At 47.3% G+C, this 27,535-nt stretch overlaps 11 protein-coding genes across 11 annotated transcripts; 9 read left to right on the top strand and 2 right to left on the bottom strand.

Moving 5' to 3' along the window:
- Positions 1-367: 367 nt before the first annotated feature.
- Positions 368-1,631, top strand: HD556DRAFT_1431272 (chaperonin 10-like protein; the record flags this gene model as incomplete). Its single annotated transcript, XM_041304992.1, has 5 exons — positions 368-624; positions 686-767; positions 823-1,009; positions 1,070-1,464; positions 1,515-1,631. 5 exons carry the CDS (start codon positions 368-370, stop codon positions 1,629-1,631), a joined length of 1,038 nt encoding a protein of 345 aa, XP_041162012.1.
- A 192-nt stretch (positions 1,632-1,823) lies between these two features.
- HD556DRAFT_1359167 (chaperonin 10-like protein) lies at positions 1,824-3,300 on the top strand. Its single transcript, XM_041302561.1, has 5 exons — positions 1,824-2,102; positions 2,162-2,240; positions 2,286-2,475; positions 2,522-2,916; positions 2,972-3,300. The coding sequence occupies exons 1-5, from the start codon at positions 1,840-1,842 to the stop codon at positions 3,089-3,091; spliced, it is 1,047 nt and encodes a 348-aa protein (XP_041162011.1). The 5' UTR covers positions 1,824-1,839; the 3' UTR covers positions 3,092-3,300.
- Positions 3,301-3,316: 16 nt separating this feature from the next.
- On the top strand, positions 3,317-4,957 carry HD556DRAFT_279401 (uncharacterized protein). Its single transcript, XM_041310120.1, has 2 exons — positions 3,317-3,688; positions 3,743-4,957. Exons 1-2 carry the CDS (start codon positions 3,485-3,487, stop codon positions 4,739-4,741), a joined length of 1,203 nt encoding a protein of 400 aa, XP_041162010.1. The 5' UTR covers positions 3,317-3,484; the 3' UTR covers positions 4,742-4,957.
- Positions 4,958-4,987: 30 nt separating this feature from the next.
- HD556DRAFT_1526183 (glycosyltransferase family 22 protein) lies at positions 4,988-7,373 on the top strand. Its single transcript, XM_041309299.1, has 8 exons — positions 4,988-5,194; positions 5,243-5,606; positions 5,660-5,884; positions 5,936-6,042; positions 6,091-6,317; positions 6,375-6,547; positions 6,600-7,202; positions 7,254-7,373. The coding sequence occupies exons 1-7, from the start codon at positions 5,048-5,050 to the stop codon at positions 6,971-6,973; spliced, it is 1,617 nt and encodes a 538-aa protein (XP_041162009.1). The 5' UTR covers positions 4,988-5,047; the 3' UTR covers positions 6,974-7,202; positions 7,254-7,373.
- A 29-nt stretch (positions 7,374-7,402) lies between these two features.
- Positions 7,403-9,040, top strand: HD556DRAFT_279220 (uncharacterized protein). Its single transcript, XM_041310119.1, has 8 exons — positions 7,403-7,810; positions 7,867-7,899; positions 7,950-7,984; positions 8,035-8,140; positions 8,194-8,272; positions 8,328-8,447; positions 8,506-8,543; positions 8,598-9,040. Exons 1-8 carry the CDS (start codon positions 7,585-7,587, stop codon positions 8,906-8,908), a joined length of 948 nt encoding a protein of 315 aa, XP_041162008.1. The 5' UTR covers positions 7,403-7,584; the 3' UTR covers positions 8,909-9,040.
- A 1,657-nt stretch (positions 9,041-10,697) lies between these two features.
- On the bottom strand, positions 10,698-12,144 carry HD556DRAFT_1359132 (t-SNARE). Its single transcript, XM_041302560.1, has 5 exons — positions 11,881-12,144; positions 11,742-11,826; positions 11,538-11,689; positions 11,058-11,490; positions 10,698-11,007 (listed from the first exon to the last, which is right to left on the bottom strand). The coding sequence occupies exons 1-5, from the start codon at positions 12,087-12,089 to the stop codon at positions 10,996-10,998; spliced, it is 891 nt and encodes a 296-aa protein (XP_041162007.1). The 5' UTR covers positions 12,090-12,144; the 3' UTR covers positions 10,698-10,995.
- A 530-nt stretch (positions 12,145-12,674) lies between these two features.
- Positions 12,675-14,623, bottom strand: HD556DRAFT_1359125 (uncharacterized protein; the record flags this gene model as incomplete). The annotated part of the gene is made up of 8 exons (XM_041302559.1): positions 12,675-13,213; positions 13,265-13,294; positions 13,349-13,478; positions 13,542-13,666; positions 13,729-14,073; positions 14,120-14,202; positions 14,256-14,538; positions 14,600-14,623. The coding sequence occupies 8 exons, from the start codon at positions 14,621-14,623 to the stop codon at positions 12,788-12,790; spliced, it is 1,446 nt and encodes a 481-aa protein (XP_041162006.1). The 3' UTR covers positions 12,675-12,787.
- A 1,785-nt stretch (positions 14,624-16,408) lies between these two features.
- HD556DRAFT_1359116 (ribosomal protein L4 domain-containing protein) lies at positions 16,409-18,461 on the top strand. Its single transcript, XM_041302558.1, has 6 exons — positions 16,409-16,565; positions 16,622-16,696; positions 16,746-16,888; positions 16,944-17,509; positions 17,560-18,296; positions 18,346-18,461. Exons 1-5 carry the CDS (start codon positions 16,523-16,525, stop codon positions 18,071-18,073), a joined length of 1,341 nt encoding a protein of 446 aa, XP_041162005.1. The 5' UTR covers positions 16,409-16,522; the 3' UTR covers positions 18,074-18,296; positions 18,346-18,461.
- Positions 18,462-18,875: 414 nt separating this feature from the next.
- On the top strand, positions 18,876-20,098 carry HD556DRAFT_1306845 (uncharacterized protein; the record flags this gene model as incomplete). The annotated part of the gene is made up of 10 exons (XM_041299965.1): positions 18,876-18,942; positions 18,988-19,003; positions 19,176-19,188; positions 19,221-19,299; positions 19,341-19,399; positions 19,434-19,545; positions 19,590-19,603; positions 19,660-19,782; positions 19,840-19,852; positions 19,911-20,098. 10 exons carry the CDS (start codon positions 18,876-18,878, stop codon positions 20,096-20,098), a joined length of 684 nt encoding a protein of 227 aa, XP_041162004.1.
- Positions 20,099-21,155: 1,057 nt separating this feature from the next.
- On the top strand, positions 21,156-22,363 carry HD556DRAFT_277846 (uncharacterized protein). The gene is made up of 7 exons (XM_041310117.1): positions 21,156-21,158; positions 21,218-21,328; positions 21,379-21,688; positions 21,748-21,776; positions 21,828-21,883; positions 21,938-21,963; positions 22,023-22,363. Exons 2-7 carry the CDS (start codon positions 21,313-21,315, stop codon positions 22,264-22,266), a joined length of 681 nt encoding a protein of 226 aa, XP_041162003.1. The 5' UTR covers positions 21,156-21,158; positions 21,218-21,312; the 3' UTR covers positions 22,267-22,363.
- A 2,467-nt stretch (positions 22,364-24,830) lies between these two features.
- HD556DRAFT_1535325 (uncharacterized protein) lies at positions 24,831-27,031 on the top strand. The gene is made up of 13 exons (XM_041309594.1): positions 24,831-24,940; positions 24,988-25,364; positions 25,425-25,478; positions 25,531-25,559; positions 25,613-25,626; positions 25,681-25,715; positions 25,766-25,775; positions 25,828-25,889; positions 25,941-26,250; positions 26,304-26,332; positions 26,382-26,437; positions 26,489-26,514; positions 26,572-27,031. The coding sequence occupies exons 2-13, from the start codon at positions 25,202-25,204 to the stop codon at positions 26,813-26,815; spliced, it is 1,032 nt and encodes a 343-aa protein (XP_041162002.1). The 5' UTR covers positions 24,831-24,940; positions 24,988-25,201; the 3' UTR covers positions 26,816-27,031.
- The last annotated feature ends 504 nt before the right edge of the window (positions 27,032-27,535 follow it).

Genomic DNA, 27,535 nt, shown 5'->3' with positions numbered 1-27,535 from the left:
CCTCTGTACCTAATCGGAGTTCACGTCATAAGCACAATGACTGTAAGCATAGCGCTCCATTATTATGTACCTCGTGTTCATCGTTTACTCACCAACCCCATGCAGCAGTGCACCAGCAACAAGCCCCCCGGACCTATCCGTCGAAGATTAAGGCTTCTCGATAAAGCTGTGCAATTTTTATCGCGCCTAGATGGTCGAGGGCCTCACACAATACACGAGGTGTCCCTAAACACTTCATTCCATTCGCTTCCGTTGAGTCAGGTAAATAATAGCAATGAGTATAAAGACCCACGACCAATGCTTTATCTTCGCACAGGAACATAGCCCTTCCATCCATTCAACATTTGACTTCCACTCAATCCCTGATATGCCTGACCAACAACTCGCACTCATCATCCCATCCAAGCAAGCGACTTTTACCGTCGCTAGCCGCAAAATCCCCAAGCCAGGCCCTGGCGAGGTTCTCGTCAAACTCCAGGCCACTGCGCTCAACCCTTTCGATGCTAAGATCCATAGAGATGGCACTTTCGTCGACAGCTATCCTGCAGTTCTGGGCACCGACGGTGCTGGCATCGTCGAAGAAATCGGTGAAGGCGTTACGAAATTCAATCCAGGGGAAAGAATGTATGTATCTCATTTCTATAATGGCCACGTTCGTTGTGAGATTGATCGTTACTTCGGCTAGATTCTTCCATGGTGCCTTTGACGATAACGATCTGGCAACCTTTCAGCAGTATTGTGTAGTCACAACTGACTTCGCAGCTAAGGCAAGTTAATCCCCGCGATCGGTAGTCGAGACTCGTGTTGATCGATATTACTCAGGTCCCGAGAAGCTTATCGCTCGACCAGGCAAGTACTATCGCATGCGGAATTGGCACAGCCGCGATCGGGATGTACGGTACCATGAATGGTATCGGTCTCATTCCACCTTGGGAGCGCGGCGGATGGTCCAAGTACAAAGGTTGGCCCATCTTGATCCTTGGTGGTGCCGGCTCTGTGGGCAACTACGGTAAGCTTAGCGGCTCATTGCCACAGCCAAGACATCTTACTAATACATCACTGCTACTAGTTATCCAACTAGCGAAACTATCGGGCTTCTCACCCATCATTACCACTTCCTCGCTGAAGCACACGGAACGTCTGAAGAGTCTCGGAGCAAACCACGTCATAGACAGATATCTTCCACTGCCAGCACTCAAACAGGCCGTGATGAAAATTACGGGCTCTCGCATACATATGATGTACGACTGCATATCGACAGCAGAGACGCAGGAGGCTGCTTGGTCATTGCTTGCGCCTGGAGGGAAGCTCGTTGTCACACAGCCATCCTTGATTAGCAAGGACAGCCATGACAGTAGGCAGGTGGTTCCTGTAGACGGAAGCCCGCAATCAGACGAGAACTGGGAAACGGGGAAGAGGCTGTGGGCCCATCTTGAGAGATGGGTCGAAGAGGGTCACATACGGGTATGTATCGATCAAACCTTACCTCTAGGTGTCTTCTAACATTTTTTCAGCCAAACAATGTCGAACTATTATCTGGCGGGCTGCGTGCAATACCAGATGCGCTCGAGAGATTCAACGCTGGGAAGGTAGACGGGGTGAAAATGGTAGTTCGGCCACAAGAAACTTAACAATTTTGCACGGGCGATCTGGGACATCCATATATGATCATTATTTTATCTAGATACCCCCTGCATCCCTGCATTACCTTCATTTCTTTGTCAATATGAATTGCTTCTTGCATGTGTCATCATTTCAAAATGGGCGCGACTCGGGGTCGTATATAAAATGGGACCCCTATATAGAATCGCTTTCAATCGTACTCTCATCTTCTTAACCATGTCTGATACAAAGCAACAAAAAGCACTCTTTCTCAAGTCCAAGCACGGCCAATTCGCTGTTGGTTTGAACAGCACCCCGAAGCCCGGGAAGGATGAGGTCTTGATCAAGGTTTACTCTGTAGCCCTTAATCCTGTCGACTACAAAGTTCAGGAAGTCGGGGGTTTTGTCGAAAACTACCCAGCAGTACTCGGTGAGGATATTGCTGGTATGGTCGACGAAGTAGGAGAAGGCGTCCTCAACTTCGCGAAGGGAGACAGAGTGTGAGCACTATCAGCCCCTGAGTTGTGCCTGGGTCGCCTTCTTAACTTATTCACTATAGATTCACCCATGGCCAGTTTTCAAATGATCAAGCTGGTTTCCAACAGTTCGCACTTGGAGGTACGGACCTCACTGCGAAGGTATGTTCTTAGCGAAGGATTTGCATTAGTACTGACAGCATATAGATCCCGGATAATTTGGGATATGATGATGCAGCCACTATTCCATTGGCCCTCGACACTGCTTCGACTGGCCTGTATAATAGTAACAAGTACGGGTTAGGCCTCACGCCGCCTTGGGTAAAGGGCGGTATTGGCATGTACTCCGGGACTCCAATCGTCATTCTTGGTGGAGCGTCGGCTGTTGGGTCTTATGGTAAGTTGCTGTCAAGAGAAGTATCATTCTAACCTTTCCCTTTCAGTCATTCAGCTGGCTCGCCTCTCTGGGTTCTCTCCTATCATTACGACTGCGTCGCCTGCCCATGAAGTGTACCTGAAGTCGCTTGGGGCTACCCATGTATTGAACAGGCACCTTTCTGCCGACGTTGTCAAGGCTGCTATCAACGGATTTACAAAGAACCCGATCAAGTACGTGTATGATGCCATCTCTCTCCCTGAGACACAGCGGATTGGATGGTCGATCCTCGATGCGAAAGGATGCCTGGTTTTGACGCTTCCGGCATCAGTCCAAGAAGACGAAGGAAAGGAACGCAAAGCTATTAGGACATTCGGAAGTCCACACGCGAAAGAAAACAAGGAGCTTTGCAAAGGGTCGTGGGCCATTCTTTCGCAGTGGCTTGGAGCAGGGACCATTAAGGTGAGGTATCAAGCATATCCCAGTCTCACTGCCGCTGACCTACCTCATCATATAGCCTCTTAGGTACGAAGTTCTTCCTGATGGTCTTGAAGGAATCATCGGGGGGTTGGAACAAATGAAGGCGGCGAAAGTAAGCGGGAAAAAGCTGGTTGCTCACCCGCAAGACACAAAGTGAGGCCATACTATGTGGTCGACGAGGAAGTCGATGTGATTTTCGTCTGGTTTGTCACTGTATTTTTATTCAAGTGTCGGCATCGCATTACTATGTATTAGTAAATTGTTTCAAGAACAAACCTGTGATTCAGATTTCATTCGAGTTGCAATTGGCAAGCGCGTCTTTGCAAACCTTATTTGAACACGAGAATTAGCGGATAATTTCCCCACAATAATTAATGATAATTTTTTCTACCTCACGTTGACTCGGAGGCTGGTACTATGTAATAGTACTTCCGGACTCTGGATGTAATGCCTGGTCGGGACCTCGTGTCAGTCGCTTCTATCAGCCAATTTGTGGTCTTTAACTTGTCTTGCATGTGCTGTGACTTACGAAAAAATTCCTCGACCGATCATGCGAGGACCTTTTGAGACTCTCTGCATCTCGGAAATTCTCGCAGTTATCCTTGATGGTTTGCAAGGCGACAAGAAGTCGTTATACCACATGTCTTGCTGTTGTCGTGCATTTACAGATCCTGCCCTCGATGTCCTCTGGAGATCTATGCACTCCTTTGCGCCATTCCATTCGTTGATTCCACAAAGCGCGTCATTTGCGAATGTAAGTGACTCATCTCACGTCTGTCGCTGATGCCAATCCTCATTATATCCGCAGGACTCCCGGACGACAGACTGCGATCTCCTAAAGTATCGCCCATCGAACGACTGGAAAACGTTCGACAAATACGCTGCACGAGTACGGAGTTTGTGCATAGGAGACTACATCAATAACAGCGTAGACCTCGTAAAAAACCAGGATTGTTATACACGTCTCACAGTCATTCGAGGACAGGATGGATGTCATCCTTTCCCAAAATTACGAAGTCTGTCCTATATCCTCTACGAGCCAATTTCCCCGCAAGCGAAGCCATTTCCCCCCTCCCTGCGATCTCTCACTCTCGTGTGTCGCGACGCGATTGATTGTGACCCTATTGAATTGGTACTTGACCGCGCTGTCGCTGAAACACCGCATCTAAAGGAACTGCGCATTATTGGTCTCATGCGGACAATGAGAACGTTGCACTCAACACTCCATCTTCATTTCGGGCAGATCGAGAGCCTCGATCTAAGCAAAGCTTATATTCGTGCCCCCGAGCTTGCAACTCTTTGCACGCTATTGTCCCAGGTACCTATCTCAGACCTCAAAATCCACCTCCAAGATCGCTTGAACATGGATTGGCAAGCCATTCCTCCGATGTTCCCTGCATTGAAGCAGTTGGATGTTCGTGGATCAATGTCTTCCGTCACCCTCTTCATGTCACGTCTTGCAGCAACAAACCTACATACGCTGGTTTTTCAGCCAGACGGGTATTTTCAGGGTGTCGTGACCGTCTTTGATTACCTCATACCTATCATCGTTGAGACGTTCGGAAAGTCGCTGAAATCGCTTGATCTTCATATCAATGGACCTAGGCCTCGTGCCCAGGATAGCGACGTTATCAAGAGTATTTTTCAGGGGCTTGAGCCTCTTTTGGAAGCAGGCTTGCAATCACTGCGCCTGTTTTTGCAAGTAGGCTCCACAATACCAGTGCAATTCCCTCCGGAAGTGCAGTCCATGCTTGAGCCCTCCGCTTGGCCTTCCTTAAAGCACTTTCACTTTGCGACAAAGGAGTAACAATACGCAGTGTTCTTCCTTGATATAAGCAATCGATCAGGTTATACACCAGCATGGTTAGTTTTTTGGTCCCTGTCTAAGGATGGGGTGGTCTAGGAGCTATTTACATAACTTTAGCAGGGCTGATTTTAATTTTTTTTTACCCCAACTTGTACATAACTTAAGTACTACACACTGTTACGTCAGCATCCGGAAATAATATACAATTTAGATAGGTACCGGCGGCACCTGTAAAATCCATATTCTCGGCTGCATGCAGAGTCTGCGTTTAGGACATAGAACAGCGATACTCACATTCAATTCTCGATGAGCTTTGCTATGGATTTACTCTTGTTGGCAACCAGCTGGGCTCACGTTCTTTTGGCACCATACACGAAAGTCGAAGAAAGTTTCAACCTGCACGCAACCCATGATGTTCTTATGTATGGAGTTGGAAGAAATAATTTGCACAAGGCATGAAACTTTCTCATCCTATCTCTTCGTATCTAATCTGTTGCGAAGTTTGACCATAATACCTTTTCAGGTGCCGTACCACGGACATTCATAGGAAGCATTCTACTTGCGTGGCTCACTTCACCTGTCGCCTATGTGGCCAGTCAGTGGGGCCTGCTAAGCACAAAACTCGACCTTCAGCTAGCAGGTTTGATTCTATCTCAACACTCGGCTCACAACGTTTTGACCTTTCTCATAGTGCGTTTGGTACTTGCTACGCTAAATGCAACAGGTCTCATGTTGGTACGACGGGCTGTATGTAGACGATTTGGTCGTCCAACTGGCCTCATGTATGTCCTCTTGATGTGTTCGCAATTCCATCTGCCGTTTTGGATGGGCAGAACATTACCAAACATGTTCGCATTGTTCCCTGGTAGGTGATTTTCCTGCGACACAAGCTTCTGCTTAACAAAGGACAACCACAAGTCAACCTTGCATTCTACGCGTTGTACGACAGAGCTCCGCAGTCTCAGTATCCTGCAAGAAGGAGTGCCGATGTTGCATTTGCTTTACTAACGTTCACTGCCGTTGTGTTGCGCTCGGAAGTCGTGCTATTACTAGCTCCTCTTGCCATCCAAGCACTTCTTCTCCGGCGTATCAGTTTTATGAGATTGATTAAAATTGGGTTTTTGTCTGGCATGTTGTCCATTGGTGCGTATTGTTCTCTGTGCACTGAAAAGTCTGCAACTGTTGAGCGAATAGTTTTAAGCGTTACCGTCGACTCATACATGTGGAACCAGTGGCCGCTGTGGCCCGAGATGTATGGTGTATATTTCAATGTATATCAAGGCAAGAGTTCTGATTGGGGCGTAAGTTGTCACTTTATTTTTCTTTCGTGTTTCTCACCCATTATGCAGACCTCACCTGTGCACGCGTATTTCCTTTCACACCTTCCAAAGCTTCTTCTTGGATCCTTACCATTGGCTGTACTCGGAGCTATGTCGGATAACCGTGTCCGGGTCCTAATGTACCCCCCAGTCCTCTTTATTGCCCTCATCAGTTGTTTGGGTCACAAAGAATGGCGCTTCATTATCTACGTCGTTCCCCTATTCAATATCGCCGCCGCTCGGGGTGCCTGGTGGATGTAAGTATCCATACTTTCTACTTCGTTCGATCAGAGGCACACTGAGCTTTTCAACAGGGTATCTCGAAGGAAAGGTGGTCTTTTCGGAAGAATGATGTTTCTCGCAGCTATGGGCATCCTTGCTCTGAATTGTGCCATCACTATCGTATCGACATGCGCGTCAATGGCAAACTACCCTGGTGGTTCTGCACTCGTAACATTCAATGATCAATATGCAGACCAGCATGCTGGTATGAGCCACAGTGAATGAGCTTCTGAGTCTCGCTGACAACACCATCACAGTGCACGTTCACATATCTAACCTTGCAGCCCAGACTGGGGCCTCGCTTTTCCTCCAGAGTCATTCACCACCATATATCCCATCCATGAGCGCACCAGCAACAAATGATTGGGTCTACAACAAGACAGAAAGTCTCTCCCCACGCGATCTTACAACGTCGAGCCCTCTCACTCATCTCATTGCCGAGTCTTCGGTAGAGTTCACCAGGACCGGTCGATGGAAATTAGTAGACAGCGTGCAGGGGTTCTCAAGATGGCAGTGGAATCTCCCAAGGGGCGGCATCGCCAAGGTTCTGGAAGTTCCCCTTCATCAGTGGTTAAGCGTGTTGGAGATGGAGACGAACGACCAGCTTTATATACTAGAGAGAGTGAAGTGATATCTTCTGTACCTTGCTATCCTTGAAGCTTGATTGACACATACTTGAGTAATGTGTGGAAACGAATTACCTTATTTGTTACCGGGTGCCGTGCAATGATCCCTTCACAATTAAATGTATCACTGATACTCCGGGTATGTACTAGGTGAGCGTTCTCGGGGCCCATCAATCACAAGTGTTGCACGCGCCAAAAGTACTGGACTGGACTCTCAGGCTGCTTCTTATCGTGGTGCGTTCGCTAAGATTGTTAATGATAAGATGCTGAAGCGCTGTCAAACAGTGAACATGACGTTATGTATTTTTACCTATACTTGTAGAATGTGCGGAGACTGTATGTACTATGTAGAGGTTTAACTCATAATGCGTTGATGCACAGACCATATGCATGATCATTAATTCATTGCTCATAGTAAGTAAGCTTAGGTGTCGCGACGAACCAAGCGCCATCACGATATTATATTAATATGTAAGCTGCTCAACGTTATTGGCGGCTGGCCACGGGTTCCACTCTTCGGATTCCAATGCTTCCAAATTCGCAAGTTGTTCAAATACCACTAATCGTGTGGTCATACCCAGGCTCAGGCTTTAGTTGATCTGTCTTCCCAGAAACCATGGACAGCGCACCTACAGATTCTACTCACCTGGATTGGAGCAACGTCGGCCTCGGCTTCTCCTTCATTATTTTCAATGCCCTCATTTCTACTTCGCTACAACTCGGAGTAGGATCGTCGCTACTCTCCGCGGCTATACGATGTGTAGTGCAGTTGGGGCTAGTGGCGATGGTGTTGCAGAAAGTGTTCGAGACAAATAATCCATGGGCAGTGGGCGGTATTGCATGTGAGCGTTTTTCGTATTCACTCGAGGTAGCCGGGCACTAAAATTATGATATCCAGGTTTGATGAATTTACTAGGAACTGTCGAGGCAGGTATGTCCCAAGCGATTATTATCGTTGTCTCGGTCCCTAACGCAGAGAAGTTATAAACAAGTCTAAAAAGCGCTACAATTACATGGCGAGTTCTACCATGATCGTATCTATATTCTATTCTGAACAGTTCCATAGTTCTCTTGCGTACTGTTTGGTATGCTGTGCTCGACGATACCTGTCTCTATCATTGGCATCCGCTTCGCCATGGTCATAGAGCCGTTCTGGAAGCCCGAACAATATAGTATGTCATGATCTCTTTGTGCGAGATCAGTGGTATTGACTTGTAACTACAAGTTCCAATTGTTGGTATGTTATGTGGAGGCACGGTCTCGGGAATCGTTGTTGCCGTGTCCTATGTACTGCGGGAGATATAGTAAGTCGTGCCACTAATGTACTTAAAATCTAGATATTAACCAACGTTCTTGCAGCGACAATCGCGACAAAGTCGAAATGTACCTCTCATTTGGAGCATCGCGTTTTGAAGCATGTAGACCTGTTGCACGAGAAGCTCTCCGTCTTGCACTGGCTCCAACGATCAGCCAAATGAGGTTCGTATCATTCAAAATACCAAGCTGCTTCTAATTCAGTGTTTGCCCTTGACAATAGCGTGATCGGAATCATTGCTATTCCAGGCATGATGACCGGTAAGAATCTGCGCCACGATGTGGACGAATGGTCATACTGATCAAGGGTTTCAGGTGCCATACTTGGTGGCTCTTCAGTTCAGCAGGCAGCGCGGCTCCAGATGGTTATCATGTTTATGATTTCCGCCTCCACAGCACTTGCAGCGATTATCACCACGGTTACAACGCTTGCTATCGTCGTCGATAACGAGGACCGCCTCCGCCCAGACCGCGTCGATGTACGCGACCATCCGGTCTGGCGTGCGAGGAACTGGCTCTTCAGTCGAGCAGTGGACGGGGTGAAACATACGGTGCGGAGCTGTCGTGGGCTCATACGCAAGGACCGACAGAATGGGGTTGCGGAGACGGACAGGTTGCTGGGCTGATGCTCATCCTGTTCGATCTATCAAACTATAATTTTTTTCTGCGTGGTGTCCACACCCTTCGTTCAGATCCTATCGTTTATGGACGATTATTCTATACCCAATGGTGGAAATACATAAACATTGTTACTATGTAACGTCAAAAGGTATATAACTGGAGTTATTTAACTCGGTTATAATGTATTAAGGTGATATTTTGTTGATATGAAATCATGCATGCACGTGTTGAGCGACTGTCTGATCTTGGTAATGGACTCAACGTGCTTGCTAAATATGTGTCACGGGCGGGCGGGCTAGGGCACGCACAGGATAAAGACCGATAGGCTCGATTAAAGCTTGATCAGAGGTATCCGTCGAGAACGCCCTGATGGCATATCTACCGATAGGTGAGAATGAAATCTTAGATCAAAGACTTATGATTTGAATACCACTTGCAGGAATAGGTATTATAATTTCGGAATCCAAAGTTCGTATCAATTGATAGGGAAGAGTTGCGGCGCCCTGATTACTTCAATACTTGCAATTTGCAAAAGTCATTTAGAACTTCAACCCCATTGGAGTGGAGAGTCGAGACTCGGGACCTGTCAAGGTGATTATCCATCATTGCATTTCAGGAAGACCGTCCTCGAAAACGTCGCAGGAGATAACGACAGGGTGTAAAGATCTCGATACACTGGTGGTATAGACGTGGCACCATGGATCTCTAGACGCCGTTACATGGACCGCATCAGTCGCGCTTCACCTTCTGGCAAGGCGAAATAGAATGCAGGTGAGGCCGGCACAGACGTCAAGGATGCCAGTGTCAAAGGCACCGAGATCACACGTCTATGAGGTACCCTGAATGAAGCGATGAGTAGGTGGCCTCGAACGCCACAAGGGAGGTATTCTGGCGCGCTCGGATAGAGCGGGTAAAACTCTAGTCCAAGGTTCAATTTCGCTGAACCGCAATGTGATGAGCCATGGAAATCGCCTTTTGCGCGTGGACTGCGGTGCGTTAAACGCATTGATACTAAAAGAAACTTGCTGTTAGGGGCGAATGCCAACACGGGACATTAGAATTTAAATGAACGTGAAAAGGCGCGCATAAACGATTTGCCGGCGGAAGGAGACTGAGTTTGAGCAGTCGGCAAAGATGCACTGATGAGACTTCCATCTACAGCGCTCCGCCGTTGAAAAATCCGCCTGCCGAGATTGGTAGTACTCGAGTAAGCGAAGGGCATGGAGGTGGGCAGGCAGTGGGATTAGCAAACCTTTAGCCGGGATGATGTTCAGCAACAATGATGGTCTTTTTGGGGATACTAGACGATGAAGTCGGAAATAGAGAAAAGCTTGAGAACGAAGCACACCATACATTTCCGCACAATTCTCTATCTTCCATATTTCCAGAATAATCAGGAGCAGGTGTTCTGATGGGCAAGCTTCTAACGCGTAATCCGTGAATCCATAGCGGTTTGGCGCCCTCGGTGTTCATTGAAGATGTGTATTCGAGGTTCCTCTAGAAGTTTCCCGGACAGGAGTTATTTGAGCTTCGTGCTGTAAGGTGCTATGTACGAACAGGCTGGAGCCTTGAGTAAAGCGCGCTCAGCTTGTGGGAATCGAATGCCTCCGAGTCGAGGCGGAACAGAAATGGATGTGCCTTCGGGCCGCTTGCTAGTTTACGCGTCGTTTCTGACGTATTCCTCCTGTCTGAAGTGGGGTATTAGCAGGAGCGAAAGACAGCCGAGATAGAAGTCATAGTCCAACACGTGTGCGGGTCGTGAAGCGCTACACAGTGAGAGAGAACAATAAACGCTGGGCGTCCAATATTGATCGATTTATGTAAGATACAAACTCTGATTTCATACGTATGCGAGACTACGTATCACGCACATATCACACATCGAGAAAGAATATAGCCATCTAAGCTATCCTCGTTCTAACTTACCACACGCACATTCACTGGGGAGGGTATCAATCAAAGTGCATTGATATAAGAAATAGACGTTAGAAATAAAAACACTTGGTGAAACATATCTACAACGAGGTCCATAATCCATCAGCTAATATAAAACTTGCAAAGGTATGAGAGGCGACGACACAAGGCCACACATCTATGATAAAATCTGGAGGTCGATTAGTCAAGTCTACCTGCAGTGGTGGTCATTTTACGTACAGCCAAAAGCACAACTGCAACGACGATGACGAGAATAATCATGAGACACGCTGCACGTCGTCCAGCTTTGCGTTGGTACTCGGAAGCAGTCGAAAGCTCCTCAGCTGCCCCCTGGGTATCTACAGCGATGGAATACACGTTTGATTCGATGTTGTCTGCGAAAAAAGGGAAAAGAACAGAAGGTGCCAGTGAGCCAGTGATCATAACGGAAGCCATGCACATACCAAGCATGCCGCCTTGTTGGTTGACGAGTGTCCCAAGGTCACGGAAGATCTCCGATAGTTCATGTATACCGGACTCAATCTCTTGGATTTCCGCTTCTCGTTCTTGAATCAAAGACTCTTGGTACGCAAGCTCGTGCGGAGAAAGCTGTGACTGAAGAAGTTGAGCCTGACGTAGTCGGGGAGACGCGCTTGGCTCTCGTTGGCGCAGCCTGTAGAAACATGAGGCTATTGCACCTTCACGGGGAAAGTAACGCACGCATCATCATAGTGATCATCTTCTACTGCTATTTTCACCCCTTCTACCACGGATCTCTGGCGCTCTGCGCTAACTTGTTGTGCTCTTTGAAACGCTACCAAAGACAGTTGCAAGTCATGTGATATTTTCTGAACTGAGGTCTTGTGTTGAGGCTGGTACGTCCGATTCAGTTGACAAAAGCATCAGTGTAAAATATCAATTTACGCTTGCCGTAGCGGTTGAGGCAATCTTCTTCAAGTCCTCAGAGCCTCGCTTAGCCATAGCCCTCGTGGTTTCGGTGAGGTCATGTCTGCGCCCATAGTGCATTTAGTAACTGAGGTGATACCTAGCGAGTGATACGTACAATGACTTCCTAAGCGTGGCAGAATCCTTTGTAGTGCCAAGTTGGTCGACCAGCTTGAGAATACCCTGTACATTCGAATTTATCTTGAACACCTGGAGTGAAAGTGACGATTGCAAGGAGAGAAACGCAGACTCTTCACGCGGCTGAAGTGCTGTCGAACTGGACTGTCCCGTACGTGCAAGACCAGTTTCAATGTCCTGGAAGCTCATTATGACACACGAGAGAGCTGAAGGAGGACAATAGCGCAATATTTAGTGGTCAAGGTGTGCTGCCCACGAACGCAGTTACCCAAAGGGGTCAAAAGCGCTTACAAATCATCAAAAATCCCACGATGTTCCTGAGAAACTCTAAAATACTAATGGGCCAGATTTTTCCAGGTCATGTGACTGATAAACACAAGGCGCGAATATTGAACTTCTGAAGCAGAGATGCGTATTTTCTGCGATGTGTTCGTGGCAGAAAATTTTGAGTACGTTGGAAGAACGTGTGGTGTGGTGTTCCGCGTAAGGGACAATTCTTTTAGTCGCAAAATTCGAGTTTTTGAGCTGCAGAGGTAATATTTACGGCACAATGGACTATAAAATCGTACTTCTCGCATCCCGCGCTGGCTCCGTGGCGAAACCTGCGTGTCTCAGGTAAGAATCCTCACTTCACCTCACTCTAAGACACAAGTTTTTGCAGGAGCTCAGATGGGAAAGGTGTCCCAGAGCCACGCGCCTCCTTGCCATCCCCCCTGTCCCACGACAGGAAAGCTCAACGGTCGATGAAATCACCACAGCGGCTATCATATCTGAGGGATGTTCAGAATATTGTGAAAATTCAAAATGTTACTAGTACAGTGCTAATGTAGGATAGGACTGCTGAGCTAAACGGCAGCCAATAATCTAGAATCCAAATAACTATGGAGTTAGTGATCGCGATTTGCAGCATGTACAATTCTTTGCTTGAGTTCAATTGAAGGAATGAGATTCATGAGCTTGGTCCCATTCTCGAGCCACCATTTTTCTGCCTCCTCATCCGCATCGTATCCAAATTGGATATCGCTCTTGGTCTTATCAGCCCACTGATTCGCGTTGCTTGTCAGTACACGTGTGCTCTTCTCACCACGAGCAACGCGTAACGCGTCCTCCATGGCAGCACGCATGTCGCGATCACGTTCCTCTTGCTCCGGCCCGTCGGGTTGGTGGAATATGTGCCGGTTTAGTTTTGAGGAGTTCTGTGTCGCGGTAGCACGGTCGTACCGGAGAGATTGGTAGGCATGTAGGAGAGGCAAGATCTGTGAGCGGTGCGAGCAATGCGAGAATATGTTGCCTAAGATGGCAGCATCTTCAATCTAGAAAACTCTGATGTCAGCACTCGTTTGACTGTTTTCACTCCTCCTTACCGCCATGGCTGACCCTTGTGCGCGGTACGGCTAAGAGAATATGACACTCAGTATGTGCTGTTTTGATCGAGAATTTATACAAACCAGCATTGGGTGGCACGAGTCTCCCAGTAAGGCCAACTTGCCATCCTTGTGAATCCACGAAGACAGTGGGTCTCGGGCGATCAGCTTCCAATCGAGTGTTGACGGAACAAGCGCCATAAGCTTTTGAATACTGCGTCCCGCCCACGCCACCAGTTAGCATGAACAAGGTGGGGATTAAAACGGAGTCACTAACGTGGTGCTCCATCCCTTGTAGGTCTCCTTCATTTTGTCCACGTTACCTTCAGCAGTCCATGATTCAATGCCCCCTTCATCTTCATCAGGGTGCATCATGACGAGGTTAAATTCTGTCTTGGCACGCTGTCCGGCTCTCGCATTAGTTCCCGGGGATGTTAACCATGTTAACTGAACAGTCGGCTTACAATAGTATAGCCGACGATGTGACCTCCTGGGCCCATCCATATATTTGATTCCATTTTCTCCACCAATGGTCTCAGCTCTTCGTCCTCTAGGAGTTTCTCCACCGGGATGAGGGTTCTGTAAGCAGCATCTCCAGTAGCCTTGGGTTTATCGGGCCCACCGACAATATACTCCCGAGTAACACTTTTGACTCCGTCAGCGCCAATGATTAGGTCAGCAGATACGACCTCCCCGGAAGCAAGAGTTGCACTAGGTTTCGATGGGTCCACGGATACAACGCGACTATTAACGCGAATGTTACAGTATGGCTCAGCGGCTTCGTAGAGCATACGATGGAAATCAGCCCGCTGTTTCCTCGTCAGAAAGAATAGGTGCAATAAGGATACGACTAACGTGTAAGAGGTAGAAAGGGGAACCATATTCCTTATCGATCACATCTCCAAGCGGCGTCCACCCCACGACCTCATCGTTGTCCCCTGGAAATTGTCATTAAACAAGAGCGCCGAGACAACAATTTGATGGAACTCACATCGTTTAAAGCTTAAAGCCTGAATTTTGACGCCAAGTTCTTCAAGACGTGGGCCAAGACCCCAACGCATCAAGAGACGCGAGACGTTGGGACTGGCTTGAACGCCAGCACCCACTTCACCGATGGCTGACGCTGCTTCGAGGATGGTGATGTTGTGGCCTGCCTGTGCGAGGCAATATGCAGCGGCGAGACCTCCCAGACCGCATCCTATGACTACGATGTTAAGGGGCAGTGAAGCTCGCCTTCCTTTGTATAGATGGTCCGGCTGATGGGTGGATCCAGCCTGAGACATTCAAAAGGTCAGTACATAGTTTCGCTTTGACTGGGCCCACGTCACTACTAACTGTTTTAGATTGCTGTGCGTTCATCGTGTCACTCAAGAAGTAATACTTGGGGATGATAGAGTGGAGATGATAGAGGGGGCTGGAAGTGAGTAATAATTGATGTGGGTGGACTGTTGATATAGGCTGCTAAGGAGAATGAGGACGTACCTTATTTCGTCACATCGATTCAATCATCAGGAGTTTCAAACCCGTCTTCGTCGCTGGCCATCGGTTTTCTTCCCTCGGTTCTATCTCCTGAATTAGAAGTAGGAGTGCTTTCTTACTTGAAGATGTCAGCACGGGTCCTTCGAATCAGAGGGTAAACGATTCATCCATTCGCAGTTACTGGCCAAGATTTCCTTGTGGTCGGCTGCCGTGAAGATCCATCACTAAAAACGCCTTGACAGTCTTTGTCTGTGTCTAAATGATTTGTTATCCAACACTCTAGTTATATGTCATGACGCACATCATGTTATTAAGATTGTTGAGTAAATTCGCCAAAATATTTATCCAAACTCTCAGGCACATAAGCTTTCACAGAGGGCCCGGCCCCGGAGGGGGGTTCGACTCAGTCGACATGCTTGCAAAGGCGATCATGATGATAGAGTGTGTGAGACAAGATGGTTGTAGTATAATCGCCGGACTGTGGGGTATTCGATTAGTAAACCTGTAGTCGACGAAAGGTGATGCAAGAGGCATGAATAACCGCAGTAAAAGATTTAAAAGTAGGAGACTCCACGTGGCTGAGGAGCAGTAAAAGTAAAAGATCGAATCTGTTCCATGTACGACTTACCATGGACGGGCTTATGGCAGAATAAACCTATAGCTCGTATATCCACTTCTGAACCGTGACAGGCGTGTATACCGTGGGCATGTATGACTCATAAGGCAGAGTATGAACGTTAACTGTGCCAAGTTTGTGCCAAGTACTGTCAGTCTGTCCCGGGCGCCACGCCTCGACCTTAAATTAGGCAACCTATGCACAGAGATAAGATTGAAAGTTGGTATGAGTGGTCACCGGTCAGCACGCCCATCTTGGTTTAGACTCTTGGTAAATGCTATGCTTAACAATTAGACACCATCGGACGTACGAGTAGCTCGGAGATAGATAATGTTAAATTTGGACACTCCAAATCTTTGAAATAGATGACTGTGCAGTGTGAACCGCCTGCAGATGAGACTGTACATCTCTTTCCCTGTGTGTTTTTGCTGATTCAGAGGCTCGTCAGTGCTAGTCTGCCACACGTTACAAACCTCAAACCTTTGACTGCAACTCCATTCATCGGACGAGTTCATTCTTCCACAGGTGATAAGGTGTGCAGTAGAGATACCCTCATGTTAGAAGGGACAACTGTCTTCCTTCTGTAACATTCTGCCTAGGAGAGACTACTTTTATATGACGCAGACAACCTGCACCGATAGGTTACCCTGCTGGGCCCCTCCATGAAAGTGAGGATGCCTGATCGCAGTCCCTTGCAAATGCCGTACAAGAAGTCATTTTCGATGTCGTGTCTGCAGACTCAATGCCAGTGATTGACTCGGATTCCTTTTCCAATGTTCCCGTGAATCAATCAATCACTCTTTTACCACTATGATATATCTGTACCAAAAGACGCAGATGTGTCGTTTGATCGAGTCATAACACGGGTGCTTGAGCCAAAAATTCGTGACCACATGCTGGCGAGGTTCCTGCGAGTCGTAGAGATAAGCTTAATGGCCGGAGGGTAGAACAAATTTAAGTTGGTGTAGACGGATTAAGTCTGTAGAATATTAAAAGTGGATTCCTGTCTAATTGTCAAAGTGAAGAAATTTGCTTAAAAAGATTGTTTGGTCGTATTTGCTCTGAGGCTTGTAACTAGCAAACTCTATTTACTGTATCAACGTTAGGCAGGCTAGAATATCTCAAGACCGTCAAGACCGTCAAGACCGTCAAGATCAACGACAATGGCCTCAAGACCCACCGTTACCGTCCAATCCGTCTCCGGAGGTTTGTACACATTTCTCGGCTTGCTGTCCGTCCATACTAAAGTCTATCTCATGTAGAGGCCTCAACCTCCCTTCCCCTTCCTGCCGTCCTCACAGCTCCCATCAGGCTTGATGTAGTCGCCCAGGTTCACAGTGCGTAACAAGTGTTTGGCACTTTATCAGAAATGTGACATTGTCTCAGAGAGCATGGCCAAGAACAGGCGTCAGGCTTACGCTGTCAGCGAGAAGGCTGGCCATCAGACTTCCGCTGAGTCCTGGGGTACTGGTCGCGCTGTTGCGCGTATTCCTCGTGTCGGTGGTGGTGGTACCCACCGTTCTGGCCAGGTGCGGGGATAGTCATCCAATCTCCGATCTTCCATCATTGACAATATATCCTTAGGCTGCCTTTGGAAACATGTGCCGTGGCGGTCGCATGTTCGCCCCCACCAAGACTTGGCGCAAATGGCACGTCAAGGTCAACCAAAACCAGCGCCGCTTCGCTACCGTCTCCGCACTCGCAGCTTCCGCGCTCCCATCCCTTGTTCTCGCCCGCGGTCACCGTATCGAGCAAATCGCCGAGGTTCCTCTTGTCGTTGATAACGCAGCTGAGTCCTTCAAGAAAACAAAGGAGGCTATAACTCTCCTCAAGGCCCTGAATGCATACACGGATGTCACCAAGGTGTCCAACTCGCGCAAACTCCGTGCAGGAAAGGGCAAGATGCGCAACCGCCGCTACCGTCAACGTCGTGGCCCTCTTGTCGTTTTCAAGGACGACAACGGCATCGTCCAGGCCTTCCGTAACTTGCCTGGTGTCGAACTCGTCAACGTCCAAAGGTTGAACCTTCTCCAACTCGCTCCTGGTGGACACATTGGCCGCTTCGTCATCTGGACAGAGGGCGCCTTCAGCCTCCTTGATGAGGTGTTCGGCACCTTCGACAAAGCCTCCTCGTACAAGAAGGACTACCTGTATGTCTCGTATGCAGTGCCTTATTGCTCGACTGATTTGTCCCGTATAGCCTTCCCACTGCTAAGATCTCTAACCCCGACGTTACTCGTCTCATCAACAGCACTGAGATTCAATCTGTTGTTCGCCCTGCAGGCCCAAGGGTCCAGAAGCGCCCATGGACGCAGAAGAAGAACCCCCTCGTCAACAAGGGCGTTCTCTTCCGCATGAACCCTTACGCCAAGACCCTCCGCAGACAAGAGTTGCGTATGTATCTTATATACCTTTCATTTAATCAAATTGATCACTCATGTATTACGTTGGTGTGTTATAGTCAAACAGGAGCGTGTCAAGGCACAAAAAGACAAGAAAGGAAAGAAGGCCAAGGGCTCCTCTGCTGGAGAGGCTTTCCTCAACACGTTGTTCGCTCCTTGAGTGTGTTGAAGTTATGGTTACCTACATCTACGTCGATTGTCCTCGCATGCCCTTATGCATTCATGCCATGCAAAAATTGTCATTCATGGAGACTTTACTTTGCTAGTACTTCTGATCAATTTCAGATCTCGTTCCACTCCATTCCCGCTTAGTCAAAGTGCGTCCAATGGAGTTATGCTTCAGCCACATCATTCCCGTCGAAAGTGGACGCGTTTTTAGACCATTTGGCCTGACAACGCCTGACAGTTTTTCCCCCTTGGGCAGCTGAATTCAATCCGCTTACCCTGCAGGAGTGTGGAGCTTACGTCTTTGATAAATTCCAAACACGATTGGTACAATACCCGCTTCAATCAAGCTTCAATTGAGAAAAAAATGGTGAGTAATGTGCTCCATATTGTCTTGAGTTTAACTCCCAGGGACCTAGGTAAATTTCCGCAAATGGGCTGCTATAACGCCCGCTACATGTGTCAACATTTCAATCGTGTCCCATCGTGTCCAAGTCGAGCTCTTGGGATGCTTTTTTCTTGGAGCAACATTGCAAGTTCATCCACTTAGGCCACGGCAAGCACTACCACTGTACTCCACACGATCATACACATCGATAATCCTGCAGTGACAATCTGTGACAAGCGTGGAAGTTCCTTTTGGCTTGTTCAGAGCTTTTCAGATCAGAGTAGGACCACCAAATCCATCGGACGGGTGCTTCATTTTTGCATCTATTTCCACATGGTCGAAGTCCAGAACATGATGCATGATGGGTTGAGAGGTTCACCGCCACAATAGTGACTTTTGTTGCGAAGCGCGTGATTTTCTACATTGAGCTTCTGGCAGTGACTCCAGCGCGAGAGGTGCCATGACTATGATAGGCACTGCCTCAGAGGACACATTGTGCGTATATATAATCCTTTACAATTCATAAGGAGAATCCTACAACCCTCCCTCACTTATTCAGCCATGCCAACCCCAGTGTTGGCCGACTCCATTATTGGTGAGACCGCATTGATGCACTCTACAGACCACGGTACAATATCTCCTTGATTGTCCATCTGCATATACGATATTTTAGGACTAACTCGAGCATTGTGAGCACCAAGCGTCTAACTAGTATGATCGCTCCTCATCATCTTTCAGTGTACCGCAAGGAGGTTTCTTATGGCAAAGGTGATCTCTGATTTCATGTCGTGCACTTTCATCTCTCCGAATCTACCGTAAGAGATCATTGATGAGATGTTTTTGGTGTGCCAAGTTGCTCAGATCACTCATAGCTGTGAGTCTCACCAGCTCTCGTCCTCGTGCAAGGCTTGCGCCACACCTAGCCTCAAGGCAGTGTTTGTTGTGAATGTGGCGTTGATAACTCTGGATGTGGCGCTGTGTCAAGGTACGCAGCTTGAAATTTGTTTCTATTAACGACCTTCCAAGCTGTCATCGCTCTCTGTGTTTGGTGCCTTTTCGCGAGGAACAGGGTGTCGCTATACACCGTGTGCATACTAAGCGTTGACTATGGGTTTATAGGTGGCTCTCTCTTCGATCTTTTTCAAGGGGATGGTGCACCCGAGTTTTACCAAGAGCCTGACGATTATTGCCCTCGTGTCCACGTCCGGCTTTATAGACCATAGCGCGCTAGGTGTGTGATGAGCGACCAATTTCAAAGACGCTCTTTGCTTCTAGAAGGTTTTTTCAGAGTACGCCATTGATCGTACAGCTACTCGCATAAAACACTCACCATATGCATTCTCAGGTATCCATGCGCAACGGGAAGCATTCAAGTTCGATATCGGCTTTCATACTTGTCATACCATCACTCAGGATCGCTACTGCGCTCAATCATCGTTCTTTCATTGACTGGCTGGATATGAATATTGTAAAACTGTTTCTTGTTCTGCTCAGCAACCTATGATTCTCTAGGTTCACTGCATAGGTTTATAAGGCGGGTAGGTTGCTTTCATAGCTCACTTATGAATGAAATCATGAAACCGATCATTTATTCAGCGTCGTCGTCGGTGCAACCATTGTCTTTGTCTGCCATGCGTTACTCCTCAACATTCGATCTACATCTGCGGCGCTTCACAGCGTGGCTCCTCAACCACGCAGAACTCAGTCGTGTCCAAAAGACCATGGGAAACCGTGAAGACGAGATTTCGAGCGAGGCAGTTCTAGCGACACAGAACTCCCCATGACTCCGAATCCTTCTCACACCCTGGCTTCTTCGAATGGCCGCAACTTCAATGGTCTAGACACTCCCACAAGTGAGACTCATCGAGATTGATCGCTATGTCTTGGCCACTGATGTGACAGACTCAGGGTTAGTGATCAACATGCTGTTTCAGCCATACTCTTTTAGTATACACTGCATCGATGATTTTAATAAAAATAGGACTTACTGGATTTACTTGAATCCGGTGATTTGAGCATGATAGAAGTTGTTGCGGGAGAGAGTAAGAGCAAGCGTCCATGGTGACATGCGAATCTGAGGGTGTGCTGTGTTAACTTCTAGGTGCATCACGACAAGGTATCTGGACATATTTGGAAACATGAACTTTTGAAAAGGCCGTGTACGTTGATGAAAATGATTGCACGCTATATATAATCCTTTATCCTTTTCGAGCACTTCAACGTGTATGTATTAGGTTACCACAAGGGTCACCAGCTTCGCCTCTGCATGGTCATCTGCTACTTATATAGAGTTGGTCCACATTAACTCCTCAATGCGATTTCCCGGAACGGTCCTTTCTGTAGACATTCCAGGACCCATCTGCAACTCGCCATGTCCACCGACTGGCAAGCGCAGAAGGCTGCGAGCGCTACTACCTCAGCGCATTTACTAGCCGTGGCATCATTCACCCTAGTTGTGTACGATCATATTATCACGTTCTCTCAAGAGGTATCGTTGCCTCCATCATCAATAGTGACCTCACGCTGATCTACGACCAACCACTCTCAACTCACTCTTCTAGGTGACCTTCTTCTGGTCTGGGCCATGGACAACTTCAAGAATACTATACCTCAGTGTAATGCCGTCGATGAGTTGTATTCTGCTGCCGGTGCTTAATCGTGGATTCAATAGATCCGATACTTGGCTTTAACACAAATGTCGTGCGTGTTTGATGCCATCTCATAACACCGCATTGTTGATGACCATTGATTAGTCTCATATTCTATGGTCCGTCGGTGAGAATATACGTGACATGGCTCTGACGATTCAGACGAATAGGAAGCATTGTGACTCCCAATTCTACCGTGAGCACTTCTTCAGTCGTATCGTCGTTCGGCGCCTTACGTACAGCTTTCCACAGGAGTGAGTCATGCGTGACAAGGACCTAACAAACCAGTTCACGCAGGAAATAGTGTACAATGGCTTTTTATTACAGATTTCGTCCTTGCATTCCTAATTATGGAACTCTGCCAATGTTCGTCTTCCTGCATTTGTTGATCACACTGAATTAACCGATGTGTACAGGTGTAGTAACATTGCGGGTATGGCATCTATTTTACCGAAGTCGCTTCATTAGAGGGCTGGCGGTTACTGTTCTGATCGCTTCTGCGGCAGGAGTTGTAACCGCTGGTGTCGCCGCGTTTGGGCATATTCAGGCGGCCGTGTACGGACTATACAACCCGTCGAACTTAGAGGAGAACCCTGCAACATTATTTGTGATATACCTGCCAGCCTTGGTTGTCCATACGACCATGTTATCATTAACGATATATCGTTTTGGCATTACCCCAACAGCCTTGCCGAGACGCGGGATCGTCCACCGATTCTTAAAAGAGTAGGTCACCCTTGTCGGTCGATCACAGGCTCTAGTTCGAAAGCTAACGTTTGCTCAAGAGGGATGTTTATGTATGCATTTGCAGCCGGTGAATATATCTCGATTCTTCTCGTTTTGCACACGCTGAAACAAATTACAGGAACGCTACTGTACGAAATTGTCGCTCTTTCTCTGACTCAACCAGGGAACATAACTGTAAGTTACATGACCATAGTTGCGTGGCTGGTTAAAGTCTGAAATTGTTGCCAGGTTTACTATTCAGCTCTAGGGGGAGAGTAAGGTCGCTTCATCTTCCGTTGTTTACCGAAGCTCACGAGCAACCCCTACTTCCCAGGATAGCAGTAGCAACCACAGTCATCTCCGTCTGTCGCGCGATGCTAAGCATCCGGTCATTGGCTGCAACTTGCCACGTCGATCCAGCATGGTTACTCAATCATGCTGAACTCAGTCGCGTCCACTGGAGGAGAGGGACCAGTGAAGGAGAAATTGTCGTTGAAGTCAACGAGATGGATGTGGTTCTTCCCTGCAGATCGCTACCGTCAACTTCTGTGGAAATGGAGTATCCAGGAAAGGTTTAAGACAATTCTAGATGTCTTAACAACCACAACTTTACTCCATATGTAATAACTCAACTAGTAATGGGCACATCAATTTGCCTTGCGAAGTCTCATCTACTGAGTAGGTGGGCAGTAGTGCTGTATGGGATAGTGTATAGTACAGTTTTATACGAAACAAAGTTGTAGTTGTTCATGCAGGTGCTGTCAAGTATGAATGAAAATGCGTCCCGAAATCCCCATTCTTCGCAGCTACAATATCTCCAGCGTCCTGATCAGTCATGACATCAACAGAAACTATGTATTTGGCTTGTGTTGTCCGAAGCAATTCTCTTATACTCCCCGACGCACTGCTATGCTAGCAAAAGTTTGTCGGAGGCGAACGAGCACCTTCAACTCATGACTCATTGTCTCCAGCCGACTGGATGGTCTGTTAGAGACAGGTTCAGGCCAATCATCTACGCCCTACTACTATGTCTCGTCCGTAAAGCGCCACAGCACGTCGCAGCGTAGAGAGCGATGTCTACATTTCATCTTCAGATAAATATGGCAATATGCACGACAGAGTTGTGTATGAAATGCCGGCTAGCAGACAACTATTGAGTTGGATGATTGTCCTACCCAGTCAGTGGTAGAAATGTGGCCTAAATAAGCTATAATCTGCTGCAAGAGACGTCCGAACGCGTTGTCTTTTCTCTTCCTTACAGGAAGGTTGACATCGAAGACGCCAAACAAGGAGCATCTCTCTCGTCATCGAACGGAAGTCGGCGTTGTTGCATCTTCTAACTCCTGCATGACGCGGACAGACTCTTTGTGGTTCTCCAATTTTCCTAGAAGAGAACAATTTTAGGAGCGAGGAATTCCTGAATAGTCGATCCTCGGGAGTTCCAAACACTGTTTATGAGCGTGCCAGACTGGGAAGGAAGTCGGGACATCCGATAGGCAGACAATGGTGAGTGTTGATTAGCGGTACCAGACGAACGTGGAGTTGACCGATTATCGGAGCTCAACATTGTTGCCCTGGTCTATGCCGTATGTGTCGCTCCATGCCCCGCATCGCGAGCGACTTTGCGGAACTTTTGCAATTTTACCATGGTTCCAACTGGACACAATGTATACACGTTCTCGTCCAGAATTTCACGCAGTCGCGGCTCCGATAACATGACCCAAGTGAAATACTTTACGACCGCTTCTTTAGTGATGGAGTTGAGCAAACGAAGTGGAGCGTTTTCTAGGTGAGTGTCGACGGCTCATCGAGTAGCATGTTCTGCTTCAGACAGACTGACATATTATTGGCACAACTCCGCAAAATTAGTCGTCTTCAATCAGGCAGGTGAGCTGTTTTGGGCCCATGTCGTGTTTGTGTGTCAGGAGTATCATCCAACTTGGAGAGCATAATTTTGAAGGCCTCGGTTGCTTCACCATAGCGTCGTGCTCCGTGAGGTGCTGCATGCTTCAATTCATATCCATGATGAAACAAAGGGTCGAGCTCAATGGCCTACGAATATCATTTAATTATAAAAACAATAACGAGTATCGTCCGCACCTTTTCCGCATTGGAAATGGCCTCCGGGAAGAGATTTTAAAGTGTACCTCACTGTCACGGTGGTGTGCAAAGCCATATGAGGAATCCAGCTAGACTCGTAACAACCAGTCTGACTATGCGTCAATTTATTGACGTAGTCAGACTGGTCGAACTCGGAGTGATTTGGCAGGCCAAGCGAGGAGTTTGAAATTTGGCAGATGCCGGTATGCCGCTTTGGGTAACATCACTTGTCGATAACGCGAAAAGTACAGTATCCCCTCTCAAGTACATCGTGCCGGAGCACTAATCATTGATTAGGACAATCAAAATGATTCCATTTCATGTGTTATACCCACCCGTGATGATGTATCAGCAGCCTGAACCTTGATCAATCTTTCCAGCAAGGAAGAATTCTCGCTGTCTTCAAAATACTTCGTGGATGACAGTCATGGACCTCATGTTGCATGAAAGACCCTCCATGGCAACTTAGAGAGAAGGTTTCTTTCAAAGCAAGGCGCTTGTGCAATTTCTGAGCAGATGCATAACTTGTGCTGTATGATCGGAACTACCTCCGGCACGACCGGCACCTATCAAATTTCAAACTCCTCGCTTCGCCCTGCCACGCCGAGATCGACCAGCCTGGCTACACCACTTGTGCAACCGTATACGCCAGGCTGGTCACGAGCCTAGAATCCAGCCTAGATGCTGTGAAAGTAGTATTCTTGATGGGCCAGAGCCGAACTGTCTTATCATAGTCTCCACTCACGAGCGGTTTTCCGATGGGAGAAATGGCGATGGAGGTAACTCCGGCGGTGTGCCATTGAGTGGCTTTGTTCGCCACAATCGCACAGCCTTGTCGTCCGAGGAACGAGGGAGCCATCAAAAAAGATAACGAGCAAGAAGTGTAACCAGTGCAAGTTTGGCCAATCTGGTGTCCATTTGACGAGTTCCAGAGCTTAGCTACTACTGGCAGTATCAATAGTATCCCAAGTCACATCGTACAGTAACATGATGCGCCCTAGTATTAATAATGCCGTGGGAACTCCTGCGAATAACGACGGCTCAAACCCTCCTGGACGTGACTACTTGCCACCGATTACATGTTTCAAATTTTACTGAGTGTGTCATGGAAGAGGTTGATACCTTTTAATGGCAAGGCGAGAGTCCAAATCCGTGGGTACCCTTTTTCTAACAAAAAGTCGCTACCATCAATGATTCAGGAAATCTTTTCGAGTGCTTTCAGTTGATGAACGTAACATCCACATAGTGACAACCGGGCGCTTCTCAGCATAGCCTGCCAAAACACTTCAAATAACCATAATATCAAATGTGAGAGATGCAGGCCATGTGACTCCATGATGGGCTTCGCCTCCTGTTCATCACACATCACAGCCTGAGTAAATATATGGTATATAACATAGTCCACCTTCCTCGATGCGACTAACCAGAGAGTGCTCTGTTTTCTCGGTACTAGCAGGTCCATCCGTGATTTGCCATGTCCCCACAAACAGTGTCGGCGTACTCTGCCTCTACGGGATTAGCTCTGACATCTTTCACCCTTATAGTGTACGACCATGCTATCACGTTAGATCAAGAGGTATATTCGCTTCTACAATCGATGACGATATAACACTGATACACTGCCGTCGTTTTTTAGATAACTTTCTTCTGGTCTGGTTCATGGTCAGCGTCAAGAGCACTATATCTCAGCGTAATGTCATCGATTATTTCTTACCTTCAATTAGTAATCTTAGATTCGACAGATCCGATACTTGGCTCTGATACAAGCTTGGTGCGTTTTGACTGCATGCAATCAAAAGCACATTATTTAACAACATTGCTTAGCCTCACTCTGTATGGTTCGTTATAGTAAATATTACTTGTCACGGTTCTGGTGAATAATGGACATATAGGAATAGCAGGACCGGTCAACACTTTCAGTCCTGCGGTGGGTACTTCTCAAGTTGCGCGTATCATTGTTTGGCGTCTTACTTATAGCTTTCCAGAAGTGAGCTATTATACATCATGAATGCCTTACAGACCAGCTCATTTTGAAACAGAACAAACGTGTTACTCATTGCGGGCTACGTTATTTCATTCATGGTCTTGATACTCTGTCAATGTTTGTCTTTGGCGCATCCGTCGATCCAAATGAATTGACTAGTGCGCACAGGTGTCGTGACATTGCGAGTGTGGCATCTATTCTTCCGGAGTTGCCTCATTAGATGGCTGGCGGTCGCTGTTTTCGTCATTTGCGCGGCAGGAACTGTAATAGTTGGCAGCGTCGAGTTTAATCCCATCAAGACTGCCCTGCATATAACGTTGACCGCTGAGATCCCGACGCAGAGCCCTCCATTTGTGTTTGCCATGTACCTGCCATCCCTGGTCGTCCATACGGCCATGCTCTTACTGACAATATATCGCTTTCGCGTCAGCCCAAAAGTGTTGCACCAACGTGGCATTATACACCGATTCGTAAAAGAGTAGGCCCGGTTAACGGTTGCAGTTTCTACTACGAAAGCTGACATTTTCTCAGAGGGATATTGATGTATACGTTTGCGGCCGGTGAATACACCTTCATTCTTCTCCAGCATAATCTAAAATTAAATCGCAGGATCACTGCTGTACGAAATTATCGGTCTTTCCATGACTAAACCGGACGAAATATCTGTAAGTTTTGTGACCTTAGTTGTTTACACTACCACTTACAATTGTTGCCAGGTATACTATCCAGCTTTGAGGGAAGGGTAAGTTACTGAACATCATGGTATCCACGAAAGCTCATAGACACATCTATTTCCCAGAATAGCAGTAGCAACTACAGCCGTCTCCGTCTGTCGTGCAATGCTAAGCGTCAGGTCATTGGCTGCAACTTATCATGTCGATCCGGCATGGTTGCTCAACTATGCAGAACTGAGTCGTGTTCAATGGAGGAGAGGAGCTAATGAAGGTGAAATTTTTGTCGAAGCGAGTGACATGGACGCGGTTTACCCTTTCAAATTGCTGGGGATGTCTGCCGGGAGAACAGCAGGCGAAGGAGTTGTGTAAAAAGTAATTTAATGTGTATGTTTTGAACATGATCCCCTGATATAATACATTCTTGTTGAAATAGAACTGGTTGTTCCAAGCTGTGGGTGGCACTGGAGCACTATGTAGGAGGTATAGAAGGTCATTGTAGTTTACTAATGTACCATCATTGCAAGGCGAGCTCTTGATCTGATGCTACCAAAGCCACCGGTCTCGCAAATGTGCGTGGCGAATGACATGACAACCAAGCATCAACAAACAAGTGATCGGATGTAGACATTACATAAGTTGGTTGTTCGACTCCGCTTGTCGCGTCGGCGTGCATATACTACTAGGTCATCCGATACCAAGGCGAGAGTCAAAATCCGTGGGTCACTACATTGCAATGATTCAGGGAATCTTTTTCGTGTGCTTTGTTTGAGTTGATAAACATCTACATAGTGACGACCGGACGCTTCCCAGCATAGCCTGAATACTTCAAATAGACGATGATATCAAATGGAGACACAGGCCATTCCAGTCCATCATGGGCTTCGCCTCCTGTTCATCATGTTTTACAGCATGAGTATATATACGGTATATAACATAGTCCACCTTCCTCGATGTGACTAACCAGAGAGTGCTTTGAGTTCCGGGTACCTGCAGTTCCATTCGTGATTTGCCATGTCCACACAAGCACAGTCGGCGTACTTTACCTCTACGACATTGGTTTTGACATCTTTCACCCTTATAGTATACGAC

The sequence above is a fragment of the Suillus plorans genome, assembly GCF_016647745.1.
Source record: "Suillus plorans strain S12 chromosome Unknown HD556scaffold_18, whole genome shotgun sequence".
In the NCBI taxonomy this organism is placed as follows: Eukaryota; Fungi; Basidiomycota; class Agaricomycetes; order Boletales; family Suillaceae; genus Suillus; species Suillus plorans.
The sequence above is the reverse complement of the archived record's forward strand: the minus strand, read 5'-3'. Positions and strand labels throughout refer to the sequence as shown.